General features: G+C 47.8%; 1 protein-coding gene and 1 long non-coding RNA gene across 2 annotated transcripts in view; one reads left to right on the top strand and one right to left on the bottom strand.

Moving 5' to 3' along the window:
• The window catches only part of MERTK (MER proto-oncogene, tyrosine kinase), a 91,198-nt gene that overhangs the window by 33,891 nt on the left and 36,201 nt on the right, over positions 1–21,106 (top strand). The window contains exons 5-7 of the mRNA XM_029071151.2: positions 6,070–6,156; positions 11,729–11,844; positions 19,420–19,603. Of these exons, the coding sequence (XP_028926984.1) occupies positions 6,070–6,156; positions 11,729–11,844; positions 19,420–19,603 (387 nt within the window). The remainder of the gene's footprint in view (positions 1–6,069; positions 6,157–11,728; positions 11,845–19,419; positions 19,604–21,106) is intronic.
• Positions 4,005–12,414, bottom strand: LOC114813833. Its single transcript, XR_003761593.1, has 3 exons — positions 11,901–12,414; positions 8,273–8,385; positions 4,005–4,411 (listed from the first exon to the last, which is right to left on the bottom strand). It is a non-coding gene; the product is annotated as an uncharacterized LOC114813833 (long non-coding RNA).

The raw sequence follows: 21,106 nt of genomic DNA, 5'->3' as shown, positions 1-21,106 counted from the left end.
AGGGTCACTTATGGGGAGTAGACCCAGGATCAAAGTCAAAGCTGAAAATGTTTCCTCTATTTACGCTCTTAAATTCATAATTACAATCAAATCCGTGGCATTTGTTGAGTGCTCACTATGCGCCAGGCATTGTGCTAAGCTCTGGGGTGGATGCAAGCAAAGCGGGTTGGACACAGCCTCTGTCCCACATGGGGCTTCATCCCCATTTTACAGATGAGGTAACTGAGGGCCAGAGGAGTGAAGTGACTTGTCCAAGGTCACACAGCAGACGAGTGGCAGAGCTGGGATTAGAACCCGGGTCCTCCCGACTCCCAGACCCGTGCTTTTGTCACTAGGCCATGCTGCTTCTCCCCAGGGTTGGTATGCCCATTCCCAGCCTACAGTGAGCTCACAGTCTAGACGGGAGGAGAGACAATAATATAAATACATTACAGATCTGGACATAAGTGCTGTGGGGCTGAGGGGGAAGTGGCGAATAAAAGTAGCAAATCAGGGTGACGCAGAAGGGAGTGGGAGAAGAGGAAATGAGGGCTTACGAAAGGCCTCTTGGAAGAGATGTGTCTTCAATAAGGCTTTGAAGGGGAGTCGCATAAGGGTTATTTCTTTCCTTCCTGCCTTTCCCTCTGAGTCCTCCAGAGTCCCCCTTGAAGGTAATAATAATGATAATATTGGTATTTGTTGCAGAGCACTGTTCTAAGCGCTGGGGTAGATTCAGGGTCATCAGCTTGTCCCACGTGAGGCTCACAGTCTTCATCCCCATTTTCCAGATGAGGGAACTGAGGCCCAGAGAAGTGAAGTGGCTTGCCCACAGTCACCCAGCTGACAAGTGGCAGAGCCGGGATTCGAACCCATGGCCTCTGACTCCCAAGCCCGGGCTCTTTCCACTGAGCCACGCTGCTTAGCCAATGGTATCTGACCAACCTTCAAGGCTCTTGGGTCTGGGTTCTGAAGGGTCCTGAGCCTGGCCAGACTACGACTCCCGTCAACCACGATGTCTGGCGAGTCAGCGGAGAAGTGGCAGAGCCAGGATTAGAACCCAGGTCCTTCCGACTCCTAGGCCCGTGCGTTATCCACTAGGCCATGCTGCTTCCCTACGATATGATAGTCTTTTATGAAGGCTCTCATGAGGCACTGATGCAGGAAAGGTGTCTCCAAGAAACTGCATCATGAGAACTGTTATTCCGGTCCCGACACTTCCCAGGGAGTTGGGCTCCATCAAGTCATTCCGATTCTTGACTGTCATCTCGCTGTGGGCAGGGAACGTGTCTCTTTATTGGTCTCGTGTGCTCTCCCAACCTCTTAGAACATTGCTCTGCACACAGTAAGCGCTCAATAAATCCGATTGAATGAGTGAATGATTCCTTGCTACTTAGAGAAGCAGCGTGGCTTAGTGGGAAGAGCACGGACTTGGGAGTCAGAGGACATGGGTTCTAATCCCGGCTCCGCCACTTGTCTGCCGTGTGACCTTGGGCAAGCCGCTTCTCTGAGCCTCGGTTACCTCATCTGTAAAATGGGGATGAAGAGTGTGAGCCCCACGTGGGACAACCTGGTTACCTTGCATCTACTCCAGCGCTTAGAACCGTGCTTGGAACATAGTAAGCGCTTAAAAAATACTATTATTATTGGTCTTTCTGAAGACATTCATTCCCCTCCAAACTCTGTGGTCAGGTGCCTTACTGTTTTGCTCCTCAGAGATGAGAATTTAGCAAGGATCTTTGACACAGATATTAGATTAAATAAAACCCTCCCCCTTTCCCCACCTTTGAATATTTCAAAACTTTCCTAAGACTTCCCTTCTTTTTCCTACATGGTTTCCTTTTTTTTTTTCAATCGACTTGGTTAGAAAGCCTCCCAGCTGCAAACAAAACTATTCTGCTCTAGAGCCGGTTTCCATTGTTAGGTTTCTATTAAGCAAAAACAAGGAACACTTATCTGATTTATTTACCGGATTGCTCAACTCCCATCCAGTTCCATTCTGAATAACAAGATTTAACTTCCCTCAGCAACTCTGGTTGGGCTGTCCTTTTCGGGAGACATCCTGTTACAGAACAAAAATAGCCATCAGAGGTTCTAAGACTGTGAACTCTGACACTGTCTCCTTTTTAAAAATCTCAAATGTCGAAAGAGAAATCTGGGTGGCACCTTTGTGGCTGAAGTTGAATGGTGCTGTTTGTCAAAAGTTAGATTCCCTCCTATCGGGTCCCCGAGAAGAATCTGTAATCTTGCATTAAATGCTTGCTCTTGTCTTCATGAGGACTTGCAGGGTGACCTATCGGGGTTTTCGTGAATCTGGTGACCGAACAGCAGCCGGCTGTGGTTCTCTCTCATTGTATGGGGCCTCCTTTACGAACAATAGAAGTGATTTTCTGTTTCCCAGAAAACAGTTTCCCATATTACTAATTCAACAGGCCGTTCTGCAGTTTTAGGCTTTTCACTGTGCAGTTCACACGTTTCGACTTTATAAGGCTGATTTTCAACTTTACAATACTAGCCGCCTTTATGGCAGTTGCTTCAGAGGGTGTGAGGGAAGGTTCAGGGTAGGTAAGTAATAGGGAAACGGGGAAACGATGTAAAAGCCATGATGTGAGGACAAAGAAAGAGGAAAGTTTTCAGTGGGAGGGAGGGACATGTCCATTTTACTTCAGATGGAAAGCCAGTGTGGCCTAATGGAAAGAGCAAGGACCTGGGAGTCAGAGGACCTGGGTTCTAATCCAGGTTCTGCTCCTTGCCTGCTGTACAATCTTGGGCAAGTCACTTCACTTTTCAGGCCTTCAGTTTCCTCACCTGTAAAATGGCGATTCAGTACCCGTTCGTCCTCTTACTTAGTGTGAGTCCCATTTAGGGCAGGGACTGTGCCCGCCCTGATTTCCTTGAAGTTACCCCATTGTTCAGTACAGTATTTGGCTCATAGTAAGCGCTGAACAAATTCCATTAAAAAAAAGTAAGCGGCTGCCCTCCCGTGAAACCTCTCTGATACAATAAGTTAATTTGGCTATATATAACACCAAGGTTACAGGCATGTGAGACTGTAAGCTAGGTGTGGGCAGGGTATGTATCTACCAATTCTGGACTGTTGTACTCTCCCAAGTGCTTAGTACAGTGTTCTGCACACAGTAAGCACTCAATAAGTGCGACTGATTGAGACAGGGAGGATGGTGGTTCTGTCTACAGTAATGGGAAAATCACGGGGGGGAAACAGAGTTTTGAGGGAGAGGAAGATGAGGTGTTAAGTTTGTTCCCACACTTTACCGTCCACATCCATGGTCCTGTTCCCCACTCTCCCATTCATTCATTCAATCATTTTTATTGAGCGCTTACAGTGTGCAGAGCACTATACTAAGCACTCGGGAGAGCACAGTATAACAATAAACAGGCTCATTTCCTGCCCACAATGAACTTACAGTTTTGAGGGGAAACAGCTCTCTGCTTCTTTGTTTCCCAGCCATGAATTCTCCTCCCACGTCTCCGCTCTCCCAGTGAGACATGACCCACTGAATGTCGGTAGTAACTTGTAATAACTTGGACCTACCCCAGTGCTTAGAACAGTGCTTGACACATATTCATTCCTTCAGTAGTATTTATTGAGCACTTATCGTGTGCAAAGCACTGTACTAAGAGCGTGGGAGAGTACAATGCAACATTAAACAGATTCATTCCCCACCCACAGAGAGCTTACAGTTGAGAGGGGGAGGTGGACATTAATAGAAATAAATAAATGACAGTAAGGTAAATAAGTGCCAAGGGGCTGGGAGAGGGGATGAATAAAGGGAGCAAGTGAGGGGGATGCAGAAGGAAGTAGATGAAAAATAATAGAGGGCTAATCAGGGAAGTTCTCTTGGAGGAGATGTGCCTTCAATAAGGCTTTGGAGGTGGGAGAGAATAATTATCTGTCTGATATAAGAAGGGAGGGCATTCCAGGCCTTACACAGTAAGTGTACAACAAACACTATTAAAAACAAAAAAACTCCTCAAACCACCAAACAAACCCGGCCAGAGAGACCTCATCATGCCTTGGTAGTCATTTATTATACTCCTCTTTTAAGCCCAAATTAAAGGGACATTAATTGCCCGTCTCTGGCTCCTTCCGTACTCCCATGAAAATGAAGCCGAGGACACCTTTAGCATTTTCCACGTGTTTCGGGGTTTGCCTAACGAGATCGTGCCCAGGGTCGGATTTTCTAGCTGCTGCTCTCGGTTGATCAGACCCTCCTGTTCTTTCTCCTCTCTGACTTTCGACCTCCTCCTTTAGCTCTATGATGCTGTTCTCCTCCTTCATGTGTTGATGCAGACATGCAGGGTGAGGTCACACAGGGTTTGAGTTAGAAATTGAGCACTGAGTACCATCCTTGCTCTCAGTGAATTTACAGTCTAAAGGGAGAGATGAACAAAAATGATGTCCAGATAGTGAGAGCTGGAAAGAAAACAAAGCAGTTCAGACACACTTCCTTCTCCATCCAAACCACTACCTTGTTGGTACAATCTCTCATGCTATCCTGACTGGATTACCACGTCAGCCTCCTTTCTGATCTCCCAACCTCCTGTCTCCCCCCACTTCAGTCTAGACTTAATAATAATAATAATAATGGTGGTATTTGTTAAGCGCTTACTATGTGCCGAGCACTGTTCTAAGCGCTGGGGTAGACACAGGGGAATCAGGTTGTCCCACGTGGGGCTCACAGTCTTAATCCCCATTTTACAGATGAGGTAACTGAAGCACCGAGAAGTTAAGTGACTTGCCCAAAGTCACACAGCTGACAAGTGGCCGAGCCGGGGTTCGAACCCATGACCTCTGACTCCAAAGCCCGTGCTCTTTCCAGTGAGCCACGTAGACTTCATTCCACTGCCCGGATTATCTTTCTGCAGACACGCTGTGGGCATGTCACTCCCCTCCTCAGAAACCTCCAGTGGTTGCCTACCAACCTTTCATGAAACAAAAACTCCTCACTATTGGCTTCAAAACTCTCCATCCCCTGGCCCCCTCCTACCTCACCTCCCGTCTCTCCTCCTCCATCCCAGCCCACAGACTCCGCTCCTCTGCCGCCGCTCACCTCACTGTGCCTCGTTCCTGCCTGTCCTGTCATCGACCCCTGGCCCCATCCTACCTCTGGCCTGCAATGCCCTCCCTCCTCACACCCACCAAACTAACTCTCTTCCCCCTTTCAGAGCCCTACAGAGAGCTCACCTCCTCCAGGAGGCCTTCCCAGACTGAGCCCCTCTTTTCCTCTGTTCCTCCTCCCCTCCCCATCGCCCCGACTCCCTCCCTCTGCTCTACCCCCTTCCCCGCCCCACAGCGCTTGTGTATGTTTGTACATATTTATTATTCTATTTATTTTATTAATGATGTGTATATGTCTATAAATTCTATTTATTTTGATGCTAATGATGCCTGTCCACTTGTTTTCTTTGGTTGTCTGTCTCCCCCTTCTAGACTGTGAGCCCACTGTTGGGTAGGGATTGTCTCTATCTGTTGACCAATTGTACTTTCCAAGCCTTAGTACAGTGTTCTGCACACAGTAAGTACTCAATAAATACGATTGAATGAATGAATAATTAAAGGTATTGCTAAATAAGTAAATGAACTTATGCATATAATAATAATAATAATAATAATAATAATGATGATGATGATGGTACTTGTTAAGCCCTTACTATGTGCCAAGCACTTTTCTAATCCCTGGGGAAGATACAAGTTAATCAGGTTGGACACAGTCCCCGTCCCACCCAAGGGCTTACACTCTTATCCCCATTTTACAGGTGAGGTAACTGAGGCAGAGAAGTTAAGTGACCTGCCCGAGGTCACACTGCAGACACATGGCGGAGTCAGTATTAGAACCCAGGTCCTCTGACTCCCAGGCCCGTACTCTATCCATTAAGCCACACTGCATGAATGCGCGTGCTAAGGATCTTAGCAAAGAAAGCACCTCAGCGGACAAGAAATGAGTATTGTCCATTTTTCTTTTTTATACTGAAACAAGAAGGGGCTGGGAGTTGAAAATGATTTGTTTTGGAAAAAAACTGACCCTGTTTCCTCCACATTGACAATACGCACGGGGTTTCCCTGTGTTGCAGGTCTTGCTGAATCGGCCGTGTTCAGTTGCGAAGCTCACAATGATAAAGGACTGACTGTGTCAAAGGCAGGACAGATCAATATTAAAGGTAAGTAATACGATGACACTGTCCGACTTCTTCCTAACCCTCGTTCCTCGTCGACGCCTTATGCAGTCGTATTACATAGCTTCTGCCATTTGCTCACTGTGTCACCTTGGGCAAGTCACTTTACTTCTCTGTGTCTCAGTTACCTCATCTATAAAATGGGGATTAAGCGTGTGAGCCCTGGGTGGGACCGGGACTGTGTCCAACCTGCTTTTCTTGTATCTACCCCAGCACTCAGTACAGTGCTGGGCATATAGTAAGTACTTAACAAATAACATCCAAAAAAAAATAGAGGTGAAAGATACAGTCTCTGCCCTCAAGGAGCTTGCAAACTAATGGGGGAGACGGCCCGAAAATAATTTTCCGATAGGAAAAAGTGAAGGGAAAGTTGGATCGGTGAATAAACAATCAACCAGTGGTATTTACTGAGCATTTACTGTGTTCAGGGCATTGTACTTAGCTCTTGGGAGAGTAAATTACAACCCAGTTGGTAAACATCTCTTACCAACAATCTAATGGTGTGTAAATGGGCAAGTCACTTAACTTCTCTGTGCCTCAGTTACCTCATCTGTAAAATGGGGATTAAGACTGTGAGCCTCACGTGGGACAACCTGATTACCCTGTCTCTACCCCAGCGCTTAGAACAATGCTCTGCACATAGTAAGCGCTTAACAAATACCAACATACATAAAGAGTAAAATATATAAATCGATATGGTAATCGAAATGTACATCTATGGGTGACTGTTAGTATAAAAGTTTTGAAGTGGCAGGTAAGAGAAGCAGCACAGCCTATTGGAAAGAGCGTGGGCCCGGGAGCCAGAGGACCTGGGTTCTAATTCCGACTCTGCCACTTGTCTGCTCTTTGACCTTGGGCAAGTCATTTCACTTCTCTGGACCTCAATTTCTTCGTTTGCAAGATGGTATGTTAACACCAGTTCTCCTCCCTACTTAGACTGAGCATGCCATGTGGGACTTGATTATCCTGTACCCACCAAAGCACTTAGTACAGTGCTTGGCACATAGTAAGCGCTTTACAAAACCCACAATTGTTATGATTATTGTTATTAATAATAATACTATTAATAAGAGGATATGAAGTGAGTGGAAGACAGTATTGGGTAATGCATCCTGGAGGAGGAGTTGACATTTCAGCAGGTCTTTGAAGATGGGGAGAGCTGTGTTCTGGAGGATTTGAAAGAGAAAGTTGTTCCAAGTCGATGAACAGGGATCATGGTAGTGTTCGTTAAGCACTTATTATATGCCAAGGTCTATACTGAGTGCTGGGATTGATACAAAATAATCAAATCAGACACAGTCCCTGTCCCACATAGGACTTATAGTCCATGGGTAGGGGAGGGAGAACAGTTAAATCACATTTTACAGATGAGGTAACTGAGGCCCAGAGAGGTTATGTGTCTCTCCAAGGGTCACACAGTGGGCAAGTAGTGATGGGATTAGAACCCAGATCCTCTAACTCCGAGGACCAGACTCTTTCCATAGGCAGTGATGCTTCTAGGGAGAGCAGGCGACCAGAGATGGGAGCCTTGAGAATGAAGCACAATAATATAATAACTGTGGCATTTGTTAAGCCCTTACTGTGTTCCAGGCACTGTATTTAGCGCTGGGGTGGATACAAGAAAATCGGGTTGGACACAGTCCCTGTCCTATACTGCGGCTCACAGACTCAATCCCCATTTGATAGATGAGGTAACTGAGGCCCAAAGAAATGAAGTGACTTGCCCGGGGTCACAGAGCAGAGCCGGGATAAGAACCCACAACCTTCTGACTCTCAGCCCTGTGCTCTATCCGCTGCACCATGCCGATTCTCTAATGAGCTTGGGAGCGAAGAAGAGTACAAGCTGGGGTGTAATGGGAGAAGGGAGTTGATAAATAGGAGGGAGAGAGTTGACGGGGGAGCTTCAAAGCCACGGGTCAGGAGTTTCCACTTGATGCGGAGAAGGATGGGCAATTATTGGAGGTTTAGGAAGAACGAAAAGATGTGTGCAGGATGAGGAATGAGCCAAACACCAGAGTGAAGTATAGAGTGGAGAGAGGAGAGCCTGAAAATAAGGAGGCCAGTGTAGTGAGGAGGCTGATAGAACAGTAGAAATGCCCACCTTCAACTGAGTGTTCCCTGCAGACGGGGGGATTCTTACAATGGATTCCAGCAGTTGCGATTTTGAAAAATGCATTTTGTATTGAAGTCGGTATTCTCGATCTTTGAGGTGATCTATTTCATAAGAAAATAAGCAGAAGCAACTTTAGTAGGGCCTCTAGGGGTACGAGAAGAAGAATTGGGTTTTAAAAATTGAATAAACCTTCATTTCCCTGTCTCCCATTCCCTTCTGCTTCACCCTTGCACTTGGATTTGCAACTCTTTTTCTCCACTCCCTCCGCCCTTTGGCACTTACGTACACATTCATAATTTATTTATAGTAATGTTTATCTCCCCCTCTAGACGATAAACTCATCTGGGGGCAGGGAACGTGTCTACCGACTCTGTGGTGTGGTAGTCTCCCAAGTGCTTAATAAAGTGCTCTGCCCACAGTAAGCGCTCAATAAGTAGGACCGATCGATGGATTAGGAGGATAGGAAATGAAGGACGTGAAGAATGAGGGTACGGTATTGATCGCTTCAGCAGGCCAAGTGGGTCGTGGCGGCCGAAGGGAGTTTTCCCGACGGCTCCTTTGAATCGGAAGTATCAAACTGAAAGTGGCTGCCGGAAAGGCCGTGTTAGTTCTCTGGGCCGAAATGCACTCTCACAGTTTCCAGAGGAAATGATGGGAATTCCTGAAGTCCAAGGGTGGAAGTGAGTCAGGGATAAAGCATCCATAAGGTAGGCAGGGGTCTTCCAGAGGTCGTGCTGCGATAGGTAGAGCGGTGATCAGGTGGCCGGGGGTCCAGCAGTGAGGGCCAGGGAATGGTGGGGTTTGGTTTCCGGCCTTTGCTTGCTCCCTTTGCACATGTTCGGCGTGATTCAGCCCTCCAGCAGGGTTGGGTGGGCTTGGAGGGCTCTGGGGGATGGGAGGTCTGAGGAACAGTAGCTACCGGCTCCTCCACCTGTTGCTGGGTGACCTCGGGCAAGTCCTTGACTCCTCCATTCCCGTTTCCTCACCTGTAAACTGGGGATTCAGCAGCTGTTTGCTCTCCCCCTCAGACTGGGAACCTCACGTTGGACTGGCACTGCATCCAGTCTGCTTGTATTGACTCTAATCCACCACAAAGTATTGTTAGAGAAGCAGCGTGGCTCAGTGGAAAAAGCACGGGCTTTGGAGTCAGAGGTCATGAGTTCAAATCCCAGCTCTGCCACTTGTCAGCTGTGTGACTTTGGGCAAGTCACTTAACTTGTCTGTGCCTCAGTTACCTCATCTGTAAAATGGGGATTAAGACTGTGAGCCCCACGTGGGACAACCCGATTCCCCTGTGTCTACCCCAGCGCTTAGAACAGTGCTCTGCACATAGTAAGCGCTTAACAAATACCAACATTATTATTGTTGTTTTTAAAAAATGGTATTTTTTTAAAGTGTTTACTTATGTGCCAGGCACTGTGCTGGGCACTGGAGTAAATACAAGATAATCAGGTTGGACACAGTCCCTGGCACCAATAGTCTTCATCCCCATTTTACAGATTAGGTAACTGAGGCACAGAGAATCGAAGCGACTTGGCTGAGGCCACACAACAGACAGTCAACCAACCAATAGTATTCATTCATTGAGTCAGTCAGTCGGTCGATCATATTTATTGAGCACTTACTGTGTTCAGAGAACATACCAAGAGCTTGGGAAAGTACAATGCAACAGAATTAGCAGGTCCGATCCCCACCCATAACGAGCTCACAGCCTAGGGAAGTCATGGAGTCAGGATTAGAACCCATGTCCTCTGAGTCCCAGGTCCCTGCTCTTTCCACTAGGCCACACATCCTTTCAGTGTGCCTAGCCTACAGTAAGCTCTTTGCAAACGTCAAAATTATTATCATGATTATTATCAGTATCATTATTGTTAACAAGCCCCTCTCCCTCCCTCCCCTCTCTCACAGGGGCTTCTCCCTGGCTCTCGAATTACCTGTCTTCTCCTCCAGACTGTAAGCTGGTTGTGGGCAGGGAATGTGTCTTTTTATATTGTATTCTCCCAAGCGCTTAGTACAGCGCTCAGCCCTCAGCATCATTTGAATGACTGATTGGAGGCCGGACCCGCCCCCTGCTCCATCTCTCCCCTCGGCTTCGTGGCCAGCTGGATCTGACCATCGAAAGCCATTGCTGCTTTGAATGCCAAGGATGTGGCTACCCAGCAGCCTCGCCAATAGCCACCCCCCTCCCCTGCTGCCAACCAGCCTAAACCTCCTCAAATCCGACAGACAGCTACTCTCCTCTCCCTTCAAAGCCTTATTGAAAGCCCATCTCCTCCAGGAGGCCTGCCCTGACCAAGCCCCCCCTTTCCTCTTCTCCCACTCCCTTCTGCATCACCCTGACTCGCTCCCTTTGTTCTTCGCCCCCGTCCCAGATCCACAGCACTTATGTACATAGCTGTATTTTTTCAATATATTAATGTCTGTCTCTCCCCTTCTAGAATGTAAGCTCACTGTGGGCAGGGAATGTGTCTGTTTATTGTTGTATTGTACTCTCCTAAGTGCTTAGTTTAGTGCTCTGCACACAGTCAGCGCTCAGTACACACAGTTGAATGAATAAGCCGCTCACCACGGGTGAGGGGTAAAGTCACACACGCTTTTTGTAATTCCCAAGTGTGATAATAATGATGGCATTTCTTAAGCGCTCACTATGTGTCAAGCACTGTTTTAAGCAGTGAGGGAGATACCAGCGAATCAGATTGGACACAGTCCATGTCTCACCCGGGGCTCACAGCCTTAATCCCCATTTACAGATGAAGTAGTCGAAACCCAGAGAAGCGAAGTGACTTGCTCAAGGTCGCACAGTTGACAGATGGAACGGAGATTCTTCCGGCTCCCAAGCCCGTGCTCTATCCACTAGATCACACCGTTTGGGGGACCGGGTTGACTCTAGGAAAATCTAGAGAAGGGTCTGTGGTTCTTACCCGCTGCCTCTTCTCCCCCTTCAGCTGGAGTGAGGGAGAGGGCAGGGGGTCGGGACAGCGTCGGCAGCAGGGGGACAGAAGAGGACAAATCCGACACCCCCCCCCCCCCCCCCGGGCCCTGTCTTCCCACCACATTTCTGCTTCTTTAAAGAGAAGCAACATGACCTAAAGGCTAGAGCACAATCCTGGGAGTCAAAAGGACCTGGGTTCTAATCCCACTTTTCTGCCACTTGTGGGACCTTGGGCAAATGACTTCTCTGAGCATCAGTTATCTGTAAAATGGAGATTTAGACTCTGAGTCCCATGTGGGACGGGGACTGTGTCCAATCCAATTCATTCGTTCAATCGCCTTTGTTGAGCGCTTACTGTGTGCAAAGCACTATACTAAGCACTTGGGAGAGTGTCTATTCCAGTGCTTAGTACAGAGCCTGGCATATAGTAGGTGCTTATCAAATACCATTGTAAACATAATAATTATAATAATAAAAAAGAAAATGACGTTTGTTTCCTTGTTTTCTCTTAGCCATTCCCTCAGCACCGACTGCAGTCCGGGTCCAAAACAGGACGGCCCATAGCATTCTGGTCTCCTGGACTCCAGGCTTTGATGGCTATTCCCCTTTCAATGTGTGCAGAGTTCAGGTAAGCTAGTCGGTAGTTGTAAGTAGTTGTATTAATAGCATTTATTAAGCACTTACCGTGTTCAAAGCGCTGTACTAGTTACTGGAAAAGAAATTCACAGACACGATCCCTGACCCCCGCCAAGAGCCTCACGGTCTAAGAACGGGAGAGCAGGGAGAAGTCGGCAACCCATACATAAGAAAAGAGACCAAAAATCTAGAAGACAAGGACGGCGACAAGCATGAAAGGAGCAGCAGTCTTTTCAGGATCGGAAGTCACAGCTGTGGTTCCTGTGGTGATGGGGTCGACGTTTTAAAAGTTGAGAAGCCCTCACGCTATCGTTGGTCGACTCCTTTCCAGACTGGAGCAGGGGCTGATGGCAGTCCCAGTGGCCCGGAGGAGGCGGAGGCGGCGTCATTCTCATGCATCTGGGCCCCGGAGACTGGGAGTAAGGGGAGCGTAGATGGTTCGCACGGCTACAGCCGGTCGAGGCCTTCCCCGGGCTGCGACAGGGTCTGATGGGAGTCCCGGTGTGGTGGGTCCTTTGGAGGGTTTTGCTGGACGAGCCTGAATTTGTGTTTCTGCTTAACCTTGGTTCCCTTCCTTCCTCCCTCTTCCTTTCCCCCGTTAATCCACCCAAAGAGAGAGTTTGGTTGGAAAGGTGTCAAACACACATCCTAGCAACCCTAGCTTTCCTCTGGATTTCAAGAACCAGGCGTCCTAATTATTTCAAGAACCAGGCGTCCTAATTCTTGCCTGACTTCATTTTGAATCAGGGCAGGACACTTTGGAGTGGGGAGCGTGGAAGGGAAGAAAGGGAGTATTTAGGGAAAAGGAACAGCACTCATTAAGGGTTGCTCTAACCACTGAGCAAAACCCCTCCCCCTCTCCCTGCCCTGCCCTGCCAGGCTGAAACAGTCCCGCTCTGTGTGAAGGGGAAGCCTAGATGAATAATGGGGTGCAGATATGTGCTTTGTTGGGCATTGGGAGGGTGAGGGTGAATGCTGGTTTGGAGAGGGTGACGCCGGAATTCCCCTGTCCCATAAGCAGGTGTGACTCCTCTGCTGATGGGATTTCTGGGAGTCCAGGTTGGAACGGACCTACGTCCGGGCCCTTAAAGCACATGCCGTTCTCTTTTCTGGGCATTTTGGGTGGCAGGCAGGTGACCAACAAAATGGCTGAGGTGAGCTGGGCCTGACAGGATAGGGACCAAATCTCTTGAAATCACATGGGAGCTCCCAAGCCATTGATGGCCCCTTCTGGGGTGGGGGGAGACAACTCTGCTGCAGACCCCCAGATCCCTCCTCCACCCCCTCATCGAGCCCTTCCCCTGGGCCCTGCCTGAGTGACCCAGTGACATTCGACCCGGCCCCTGACAGAAGAGTCTGTTGTCAATCAATCCGTGGTATTTATTGACTGAAAACCCAGCTCTAGATCCTAAGCTCATTGAGATCAGGGAACTTGTCCGCTAACTCTGTTGTATTGTACTCTCCCCAGCGCTTGGTAAAATGCTCTGCATATAGCGTTCAATAAATACCATTGATTGATTGAGTGCTTACTGTGCACAGAACACTGTACTGAGTGCTTGGAGAAGTGCAGAATAATATAGCTCGCAGGTGCAACTCTTGCCTAAAAGAAGAAGCAGTGTGGTTTAGTGGAAAGAGTACAGACCTGGGAGTCAGGGGACCTGGGTTCTACTCTCCTTGTCTGCTGTGTGACCTTAAGCAAGTCACTTCACTTCTCTGTGCCTCAGCTCCCTCATCTGTAAAATGGGGATTAAGACTGTGAGCCCTATGGGGGACAGGGACTGTGTTCAACTCTATCATCTTGTAACTACCCTAGTGTCTGGCACATAGTAAGCACTTAATAAATACTATAAAAAAGCCTACAGTCTAGGGGGGAGGTAAACATTAAAATCGATTGTAGATAGGGAAAATGGCCGGGTACAAGGATGTGTACAGAAGTACCTAGAGAACCGAAGTGGCCTAGTGAAAATCAGTCAGTCAATCATATTTATTGAGCCCTAAATGTGTGCTGAGCACTGTACTGAGTGTTTGAGAGAGTACAGTATAACAGACACAACGAGCTTAAGGTCTAGAGGGGGAGATAGACATTAATATAAATAAATAAATTACAGATATATGTACGTAACTGCTGTGGGGCTGGGATGGGAGATGAATAAAGGGAGCAAGTCAAAAAAAGGAACAAGTTGTCAGTTGATTGTATTTATCAAGTGATTACTGTGTGCAGAGCGCTGTACTGTTTGGGAGAGTACCATATAACAAAATAACTGACACATTCCCTGCCCGCAAAGAGCTTACAGTCTAGAGGGGGAGACGGACTTCAATAGAAATAAAGAGCCCGGTCCTGGGAGTCGGAGGACCTGGGTTCTAATCCCGGCTCCGCTGATGTCGAAGGGTCTCGGCTTGCTCGGGGAACTGTGCATTTTTGAAAGTTTTGTGGCGCTGAGTCACTGCCCTCCTGGGCTCCAAACATTAATAATGAGCTTCTGGACGATATTCAAACAAACATGTTGGGTGGGTCACACCCGCCAGTTTCCTCTGTCGTGCCCCCAGCCTTTCCCCTGACCAGCTTAGGAGGCCCGTCCAGGAACTGCATCCTCTGCCTCTGTTTTGAACTCCCCATGTCCACGCCCCACCACAGACCCCGTGGGCAGGGGGATGATTCCGGAGCTGCCCTCGGCCCCCGGGAGCCTGACCCCCGGCCCGGTGACCTACAGCCTCCGGAAAAGGGAGCGGAGGGACCGGAGGGGTTCCCTCTGATTTAGCTTCTGGGGCTGGGTCACCCAGAAGTAGGTGCCGCCTCTAAAGAAGGAAAACAGAAAAAGAATTCCCCGAGGGGTTTCCCAGGAGTGGGAGAATGCACTTGCTTTTGTTTTTTCCGAGGGCCAGGCTGGGGGGCCCAGGGTCGCCCCGCCAGATTAATCCGACCCCAACCCTCACCCCATCTTCTGCGCCCGAGAGGAGATACAAGGAAAGTCCCCCTTGGAAGAAACCCTCAAGTCTACCTTCCGGAATGGTGATCCGGATTGCTTTACCCTGCCTAATATGCAGAAGTGGCGTGGCTGAGTGGATAGAGCACGGGCTTGGCAGCCAGAAGGACCTGGGTTCTAGTCCTGGCTCTGCCAAATGCTTGCTGCGTGACCTTGGGCGTGCCCTTCACTTCTCTGGGCCTCACTTACCTCATCTGTAAAAAGGGGATACGAGTGTGAGCCCCATGTGGGACAGGGAATGTGTCCAACCAGATTACCTGTATCTACCCCAGTGCTTAGGACAGCCCTTGGCAAGTACTTAACAAGTACTGTAATTATTATTATTATAATAGTTATCATTATTATATGGAGGGCAATGGGAATCCAAAGCATGTGTGTCCTGGTGGCTCTGATTGCTGATTAGAATAATCATAATGCCGATATTAGTTAAGCGCTTGCTATGTACTGAGCGCCGTGGTAGATCCAAGTATAAACAGTCCAGTTCCCTCAAGGGACTCACAGTCTAAGCAGGAGGCAGAACAGATCATTTAATCTCCATTTGGTCCCTGAGGAATTTAAGACACAGAAGAGGTAAGTGACCTGCTCAAGGTCATTCAATAGGCAAGTGGGGGAGTCATGATTAGAACCCAAGTCTAGTCTGTTGAGAAGCAGCCTAGTGGATAGGACATGGGACTGGGTTATTATTTTTTTTAATGGCATTTGTTATACGCTTACTATGTGCCAGGCACTGTTCTAAGCGCTGGGCTAGACACAAGCTAATCAGTTTGGACACGGTCCATGTCCCATATGCGACGCGTTGCCCTGACTTACTCCCTTTATTCATTCCCTCCTCCCAGCCCCACAGCACTTATGTTCATATCCGTAATTTATTTCTATTAATGGCCATCTCCCCCTCTAGACTGTAAACTCCTTGTGGGCAGGGAATGTGTCTGTTTCTCCCAAGGGCTTAATCTAGTACATAGTAAGTGTTCAAAAAGTACAGTTGACTGACTGAATGACTGATTAATTGATTGAGGAAAAGGACTGGGAAATATCCTGTGGATGAAACAGAAGGAGAAGGCTCTTGCTGTTTTCCTTTCAAATCTGGTTCCAAAAGATCCAAGTAGAGGCTGTACACTGTAAACTACTTGTGGGCAGGGATGGCGCCACCCAATTCTGGTATAATGTAACCTCCCAAGAGCTGAGTCCAGGCAAGCGCTCAATAAATACCTTTAATTGAAATGGTGACAGAGTAAACCCTCGCCTCGGGACCACCCAGGAAGGTGGAAACAGTCACTCGTACCATTTAGCAGATGGGGACGTCGAGGAAAGTTGCTTGTAATCTCAGAATAAGCCATGGGACAGAGCCTCAAATCAGACTCAGAGAATACAGCTCCCCACTGGGGTTTGGTCTTGGTAGTATTCATTTAGTCATTCAATCGTATTTATTGAGCGCTTCCGGGGTGCAAAGCTCTGTACTAAGTACTTGGGAGAGTTCAGTACAATAACCTGACATGTTCCCTGTACACAAAGAGCTGCAGTTAATCCATCATTATCATCCAAACAGCAGTGGAGTCAGTTACTCTGGTACATCCTACAGACAGCGTCGGAATTACTCTCTGGATTGTCATACAAACAGCTGGGGCCTCTTTTAAGGCATGAAATCCTAGAATCTGGAAGAACGTTGAGAGAATTGAGTTTTCTCTATAGCTTAAGCCACTCTAAGCATGAATGCGTCATTCACCCCCGGCAGTGTGGGCGTGACGGATTTGCCCCATGCAACTGTTGACTGGAAAGGGGTGAGAGTGAATGAAATCCTGGAGAAAGATCGTGGAACAGCAAAGGGAAACAGCCAGAAATGGCAGCTTATCAGAAATAGGATGGAGTGTGCATTGTTTTAGTTGGAGAGGCCAGCTAAGTTGTTAGAAACCCCCCCAAAACCCACTTTGAATCTGGAGGGTCCTGAACCCCAAGCTGTCCTGTCTTGTGAATAATAATAATGATGATGATGGTATTTATTAAGTGCTTATTACGTGCCAAGCACTGTTCTAAGTACTAAGGTAGGTACAAGGTAATCAGGTTGTCCCACATGGGGGTCACTGAGTCTTAATCCCCATTTCACAGATGAGGTAACTGAAGCACAGAAAAGTTAAGTGACTTGCCCAAGGTCATACAGCAGACAAGGGGTGGAGCCAGGATTAGAACCCATGTCTTCTGACTCTTAAACTCGTGCTCTTTCCACTAAGCCACACCTCCTTGGGACAGGCTCCACAGAAGTATAAACCACTCTCCACAGCAAGCTCTTCTCCATCTAGACTGTAAACCCTTTGTGGATAGGGGGGACATGTCTACCAACTCTTTCGCATTGAACTTTCCCAAGCTCTTAGTTCAGTGCTCTGCACACTGAAAGTTCTCTTTGAATTGACTGATTGTGTCCCACCCCCTGGGTCACACGTTGCTGCTTCCTAACCTTGTCCACTGTAAATACATTCTTATCTGCTTCAATTTAGCCCTCTCCACTGCCTGACAATACTTCTCCTTTCTAATTCACTCCTACACTAGCCGTTCCAGACAGTTAACTCCCTCCTCAAACCTCCTTTCTCCCAGCCCCCACCATCTCTTTCCCCTAATGAACCTGGCCGCATATTTCATCAACAAAATTGAAACTATTAGGTGTGAGCTCCCTAAAATCTCCCCTGCTCCTCTTCAATCCCTTATCCTCCTCCTCCTTCACCCTCTTTGACTCTCCCTGTGTTCCTTTTAGAAGCTCAAGATGAAATCTCTCACCTCCTCTCTAAATCTTCCCCCTCCTCCTGGGCTTTTGACCCCATCCCTTCATAGCTTTTTAAAAAACACTCGCCCCCTTCCTACTTCCCTCCTCGATGACCATCTTCAACTGTTCGCTTTCCATCGGCTTCTTCCCCACTGCTCTCAAACATGCTTATGAATCCCCTATCCCAAAATAAAAGCCCTCCCTTGACTCCACGGCTCCCTCCAGTTATTGCCCCATCTCCCTCCTATTATTTCTCTCCAAATTTCTTGTGAGAGTTGTTTACACCCGCTGTTTCCACTTCCTCTCCTGTAATTCTCTTCTAGATCCCTTCCAATCTAGCTTCCGCCCCTTCGCCCCAAAGAAACATTAAGATCATTAAGGCAACCAAAGATCGTCTTCTCACCCTATCTAACGGCCTCTACTCCATCCTAATATTCCTAGACCTCTCAGCTGCCTTGGACTCTGTAGACCATCCCCTTCTCCTTGGAACTTTATCCAATCTTGGACTCACTGCTACTGTCCTCTCTTGGTTCTCCTTCTCGATCTATTTTTCTGACTCCTCCTCTGCCTCCCACCCTCCAACAGTGGGGGGGTCTCTCAAGGCTCAGTCCTTCTCTTCTCCATCTACTCCCACTCCCTTGGAGAACTTATTCACTTCCCTGACCTCAAATAACATCTCTATGTAGATGATTCCCCAGTTTCCAACTCCAGCCCTAATCTCTCTCCTTCTCTGCAATCTCACATTTCCTCCTCCCTTCAAGACATCCCTAGCTGGATGTCCTGCCATCATATCAAATTAAACATGTCCAAAACAGAACTCCTCCTTTTCCCACCCAAACCCTGTCCTCCCTGTGCCTCCCCCATCACTGTAGTCAAAACCGTTATCCTCTTTATCAATCACTCATATTTATCGAACGCTTTCAGTGTGCAGAGCACTGTACTAAGCGCTTGAGACATAACGCCATAACAGAGTTGGTAGGCACACTATATGAAAACAAAAAGGTGGCTATCTAGAGGGGGAGACAGACATTAATAGAAATAAATAAATTATGGATATATCTAAGTGCTGTGGGAGGGGTGAAAAACGGGAGCGAATCTAAGAGCAAGGGTGTAGCAGAAGGGAGTGGGAAAAGAGGAATGAAGGCTTATTCAGGGAAGGCCTCTTGGAGGAGGTGTGCCTTCAAATATCAAAAAATCACCTCAGGAAGAGAAAGGAGTGAGGAAGGGACAAGAAATTTTTACTTCAGCCTCATGGATTGCAGCTTCCATTTTATTTACGGTATTTGTGACGTGCTTATTAGGTACTAAGCACTGGCATAGATTTAAGCCAGTCAGGTTGGACACAGTCCATGCTCCACATGGGGCTTACGAGTCTTAATCCCCATTTTCCAGATGAAATAAGAGGCCCAGAGAAGTGACGAAGCTTGCTCCAGGTCACAGAGCGGTTAAGTGGCGGAGCTGGGATTAGAACCCAGGTCCTTCTGACTCCCAGGCCCAGGCTCTATCCACTAGGCCACACTACTTCCATTCAACAGTTTCGCTCTGGTGACCATGGAGCGAAAGCCTAAGGACTATTTCACCAGAGCAGACGTCTCCCCGGACGTCCAGGGCCCTTGTACACACTTTGGGAAGCAGGGAGGGTCCTCCTCTCTGGGGTAACTGCCGTTCCCTCAGAAAGGATGAGTCACCCAAATTGGCAGTGATGGAAGGAACTGCATTTACTAGGAGGAAAGGGTTTGCTTCCTAAATATGTTTTCGAGGTAAACCGAATCTGAAATTCCGGTCAATCAGATGATTTATCCTGGCCTTACTTTTTGTCTTTTCGTTTAAGGTTAAGGAAGCCGATCCACTGAATAATGCATCAGTCATGATGTTTACCGCCTCCGCCTCCCCTCGTCTGTACCGAATCGAACAGCTGCGGGTCCTGACTAACTATAAGATTGGCATTTCTTGCATGAATGAAGTCGGCTGGTCGGCGGTGAGCGCCTGGATTCTGGCCAGTACCACGGAAGGAGGTAATGAATGAACTAGCCGAGCTCTTGGACTCTGAGCTCCTTGTCAGAAGGGACTGTGACCGCTCTGATTCTCTAGCCCGGCCTCTGGCACCTTGTAAGCACCGAGTGAAGATCATCTCCATCAATATCTGCCACGTGGCTCACTAAATTCATTCATTCATTCAATCAGTCGGATTTACTGAGCGCTTACTATGTGCAGATCACTGTACTAAGCACTTGGAACAGTGCCTGGCACATAGTAAGTGCTTAACAATTATTATTATTACAATTCAGCAACAAATAGAGACAATCCCTGCCCACAGCGGGCTCACAGTTTAGAAGCGGGGGGATGGACATCAAAACAAGTAAGCAGGCATCAGTAGCATCATTATAAATAAAAAGAATTATAGATATGTACACATCATTAAGAAAAATAAATAGAATTATAATTATAAATATGTTCATATATACACAAGGGCTGTGGGACGGAGGGGGCGGAGAGTAATGGGAGCGAGTCAGGGTGATGGGGAGGGGAGGAGGAGCAGAGGAAAAGGGGGGCTCAGATTGGGAAGGCCTCCTGGAGGAGGTGAGCTCTCAGTAGGGCTTTGAAGGGGGGAAGATAGTTTGGCGGGTGTGAGGAGGGAGGGCGTTCCAGGCCAGGGATGGGACGTGGGTTAGGGTTCAAAGGTGGGACAGGCGAGAACAAGGCCAAGTGAGGAGGTGAGCAGCGGCAGAGGAGCGGAGTGTGCGGGCTGGGATATAGAAGGAGAGAAGAGAGGTGAGGTAGGAGGGGGCAAGGGGATGGACAGCTTTGAAGCCAAGAGTGAGGAGTTTTTGTTTAACACTAAATGGTAAGCTCCTTGAGGGCAGGGATCATGACTATCAATTATATTGCACTCTCCCAAGCACTTAATACAGTGCACTGCACACAGTAAGTGCTCAATAAATACCATTGATTGACTGATTTTCCCCATGCTGAGTAGCTATTTGATGGCTCAGGGCACAGAGATAGCAAGATGCTCCTTAGCGTGGTTGAGATCAACACAGTCCAGACCAGCCCTGTCGCTGGAGGAGTTTCCCCAGTGCATCAGGAGCCGGTCTGACCTTGGCTAAGATGTCTGTTTTTGTGTTGGATGGGATTTGTTAAGTTTTTTGGGCCAGGCACTGTGCTAAGGGATGGAGCAGATTCAGTTCGATTCAGTTGTATTTATTGAGTGCTTACTGTGTGCAGAGCACTGTATTAAACTCTAGAGACAGTACAGTACAACAACAAATAGACGTAGGCCCTGCCAGTAATGAGCTCACAATCTAGAGATACAAAGTAATGATAATAATAATGATGATAATAATAATTGAGGTATTTGTTAAGCCCTTCCTCTGTGCCAGGCACTGAAGTAAGCGCTGGGGTGAATACAAGTATGTCAGATTGGACACAGTCCCTGTCCCACATGGAGCTCACAATCTCAACTCCCATTTTACAGATGAGGGAACTGAGACACCTAGAAGTGAAGTGACTTGCTCAAG

Source organism: Ornithorhynchus anatinus, chromosome 1 (genome assembly GCF_004115215.2).
Source record: "Ornithorhynchus anatinus isolate Pmale09 chromosome 1, mOrnAna1.pri.v4, whole genome shotgun sequence".
In the NCBI taxonomy this organism is placed as follows: domain Eukaryota; kingdom Metazoa; phylum Chordata; class Mammalia; order Monotremata; family Ornithorhynchidae; genus Ornithorhynchus; species Ornithorhynchus anatinus.
This window is presented reverse-complemented; position numbering and strand designations above follow the sequence as displayed.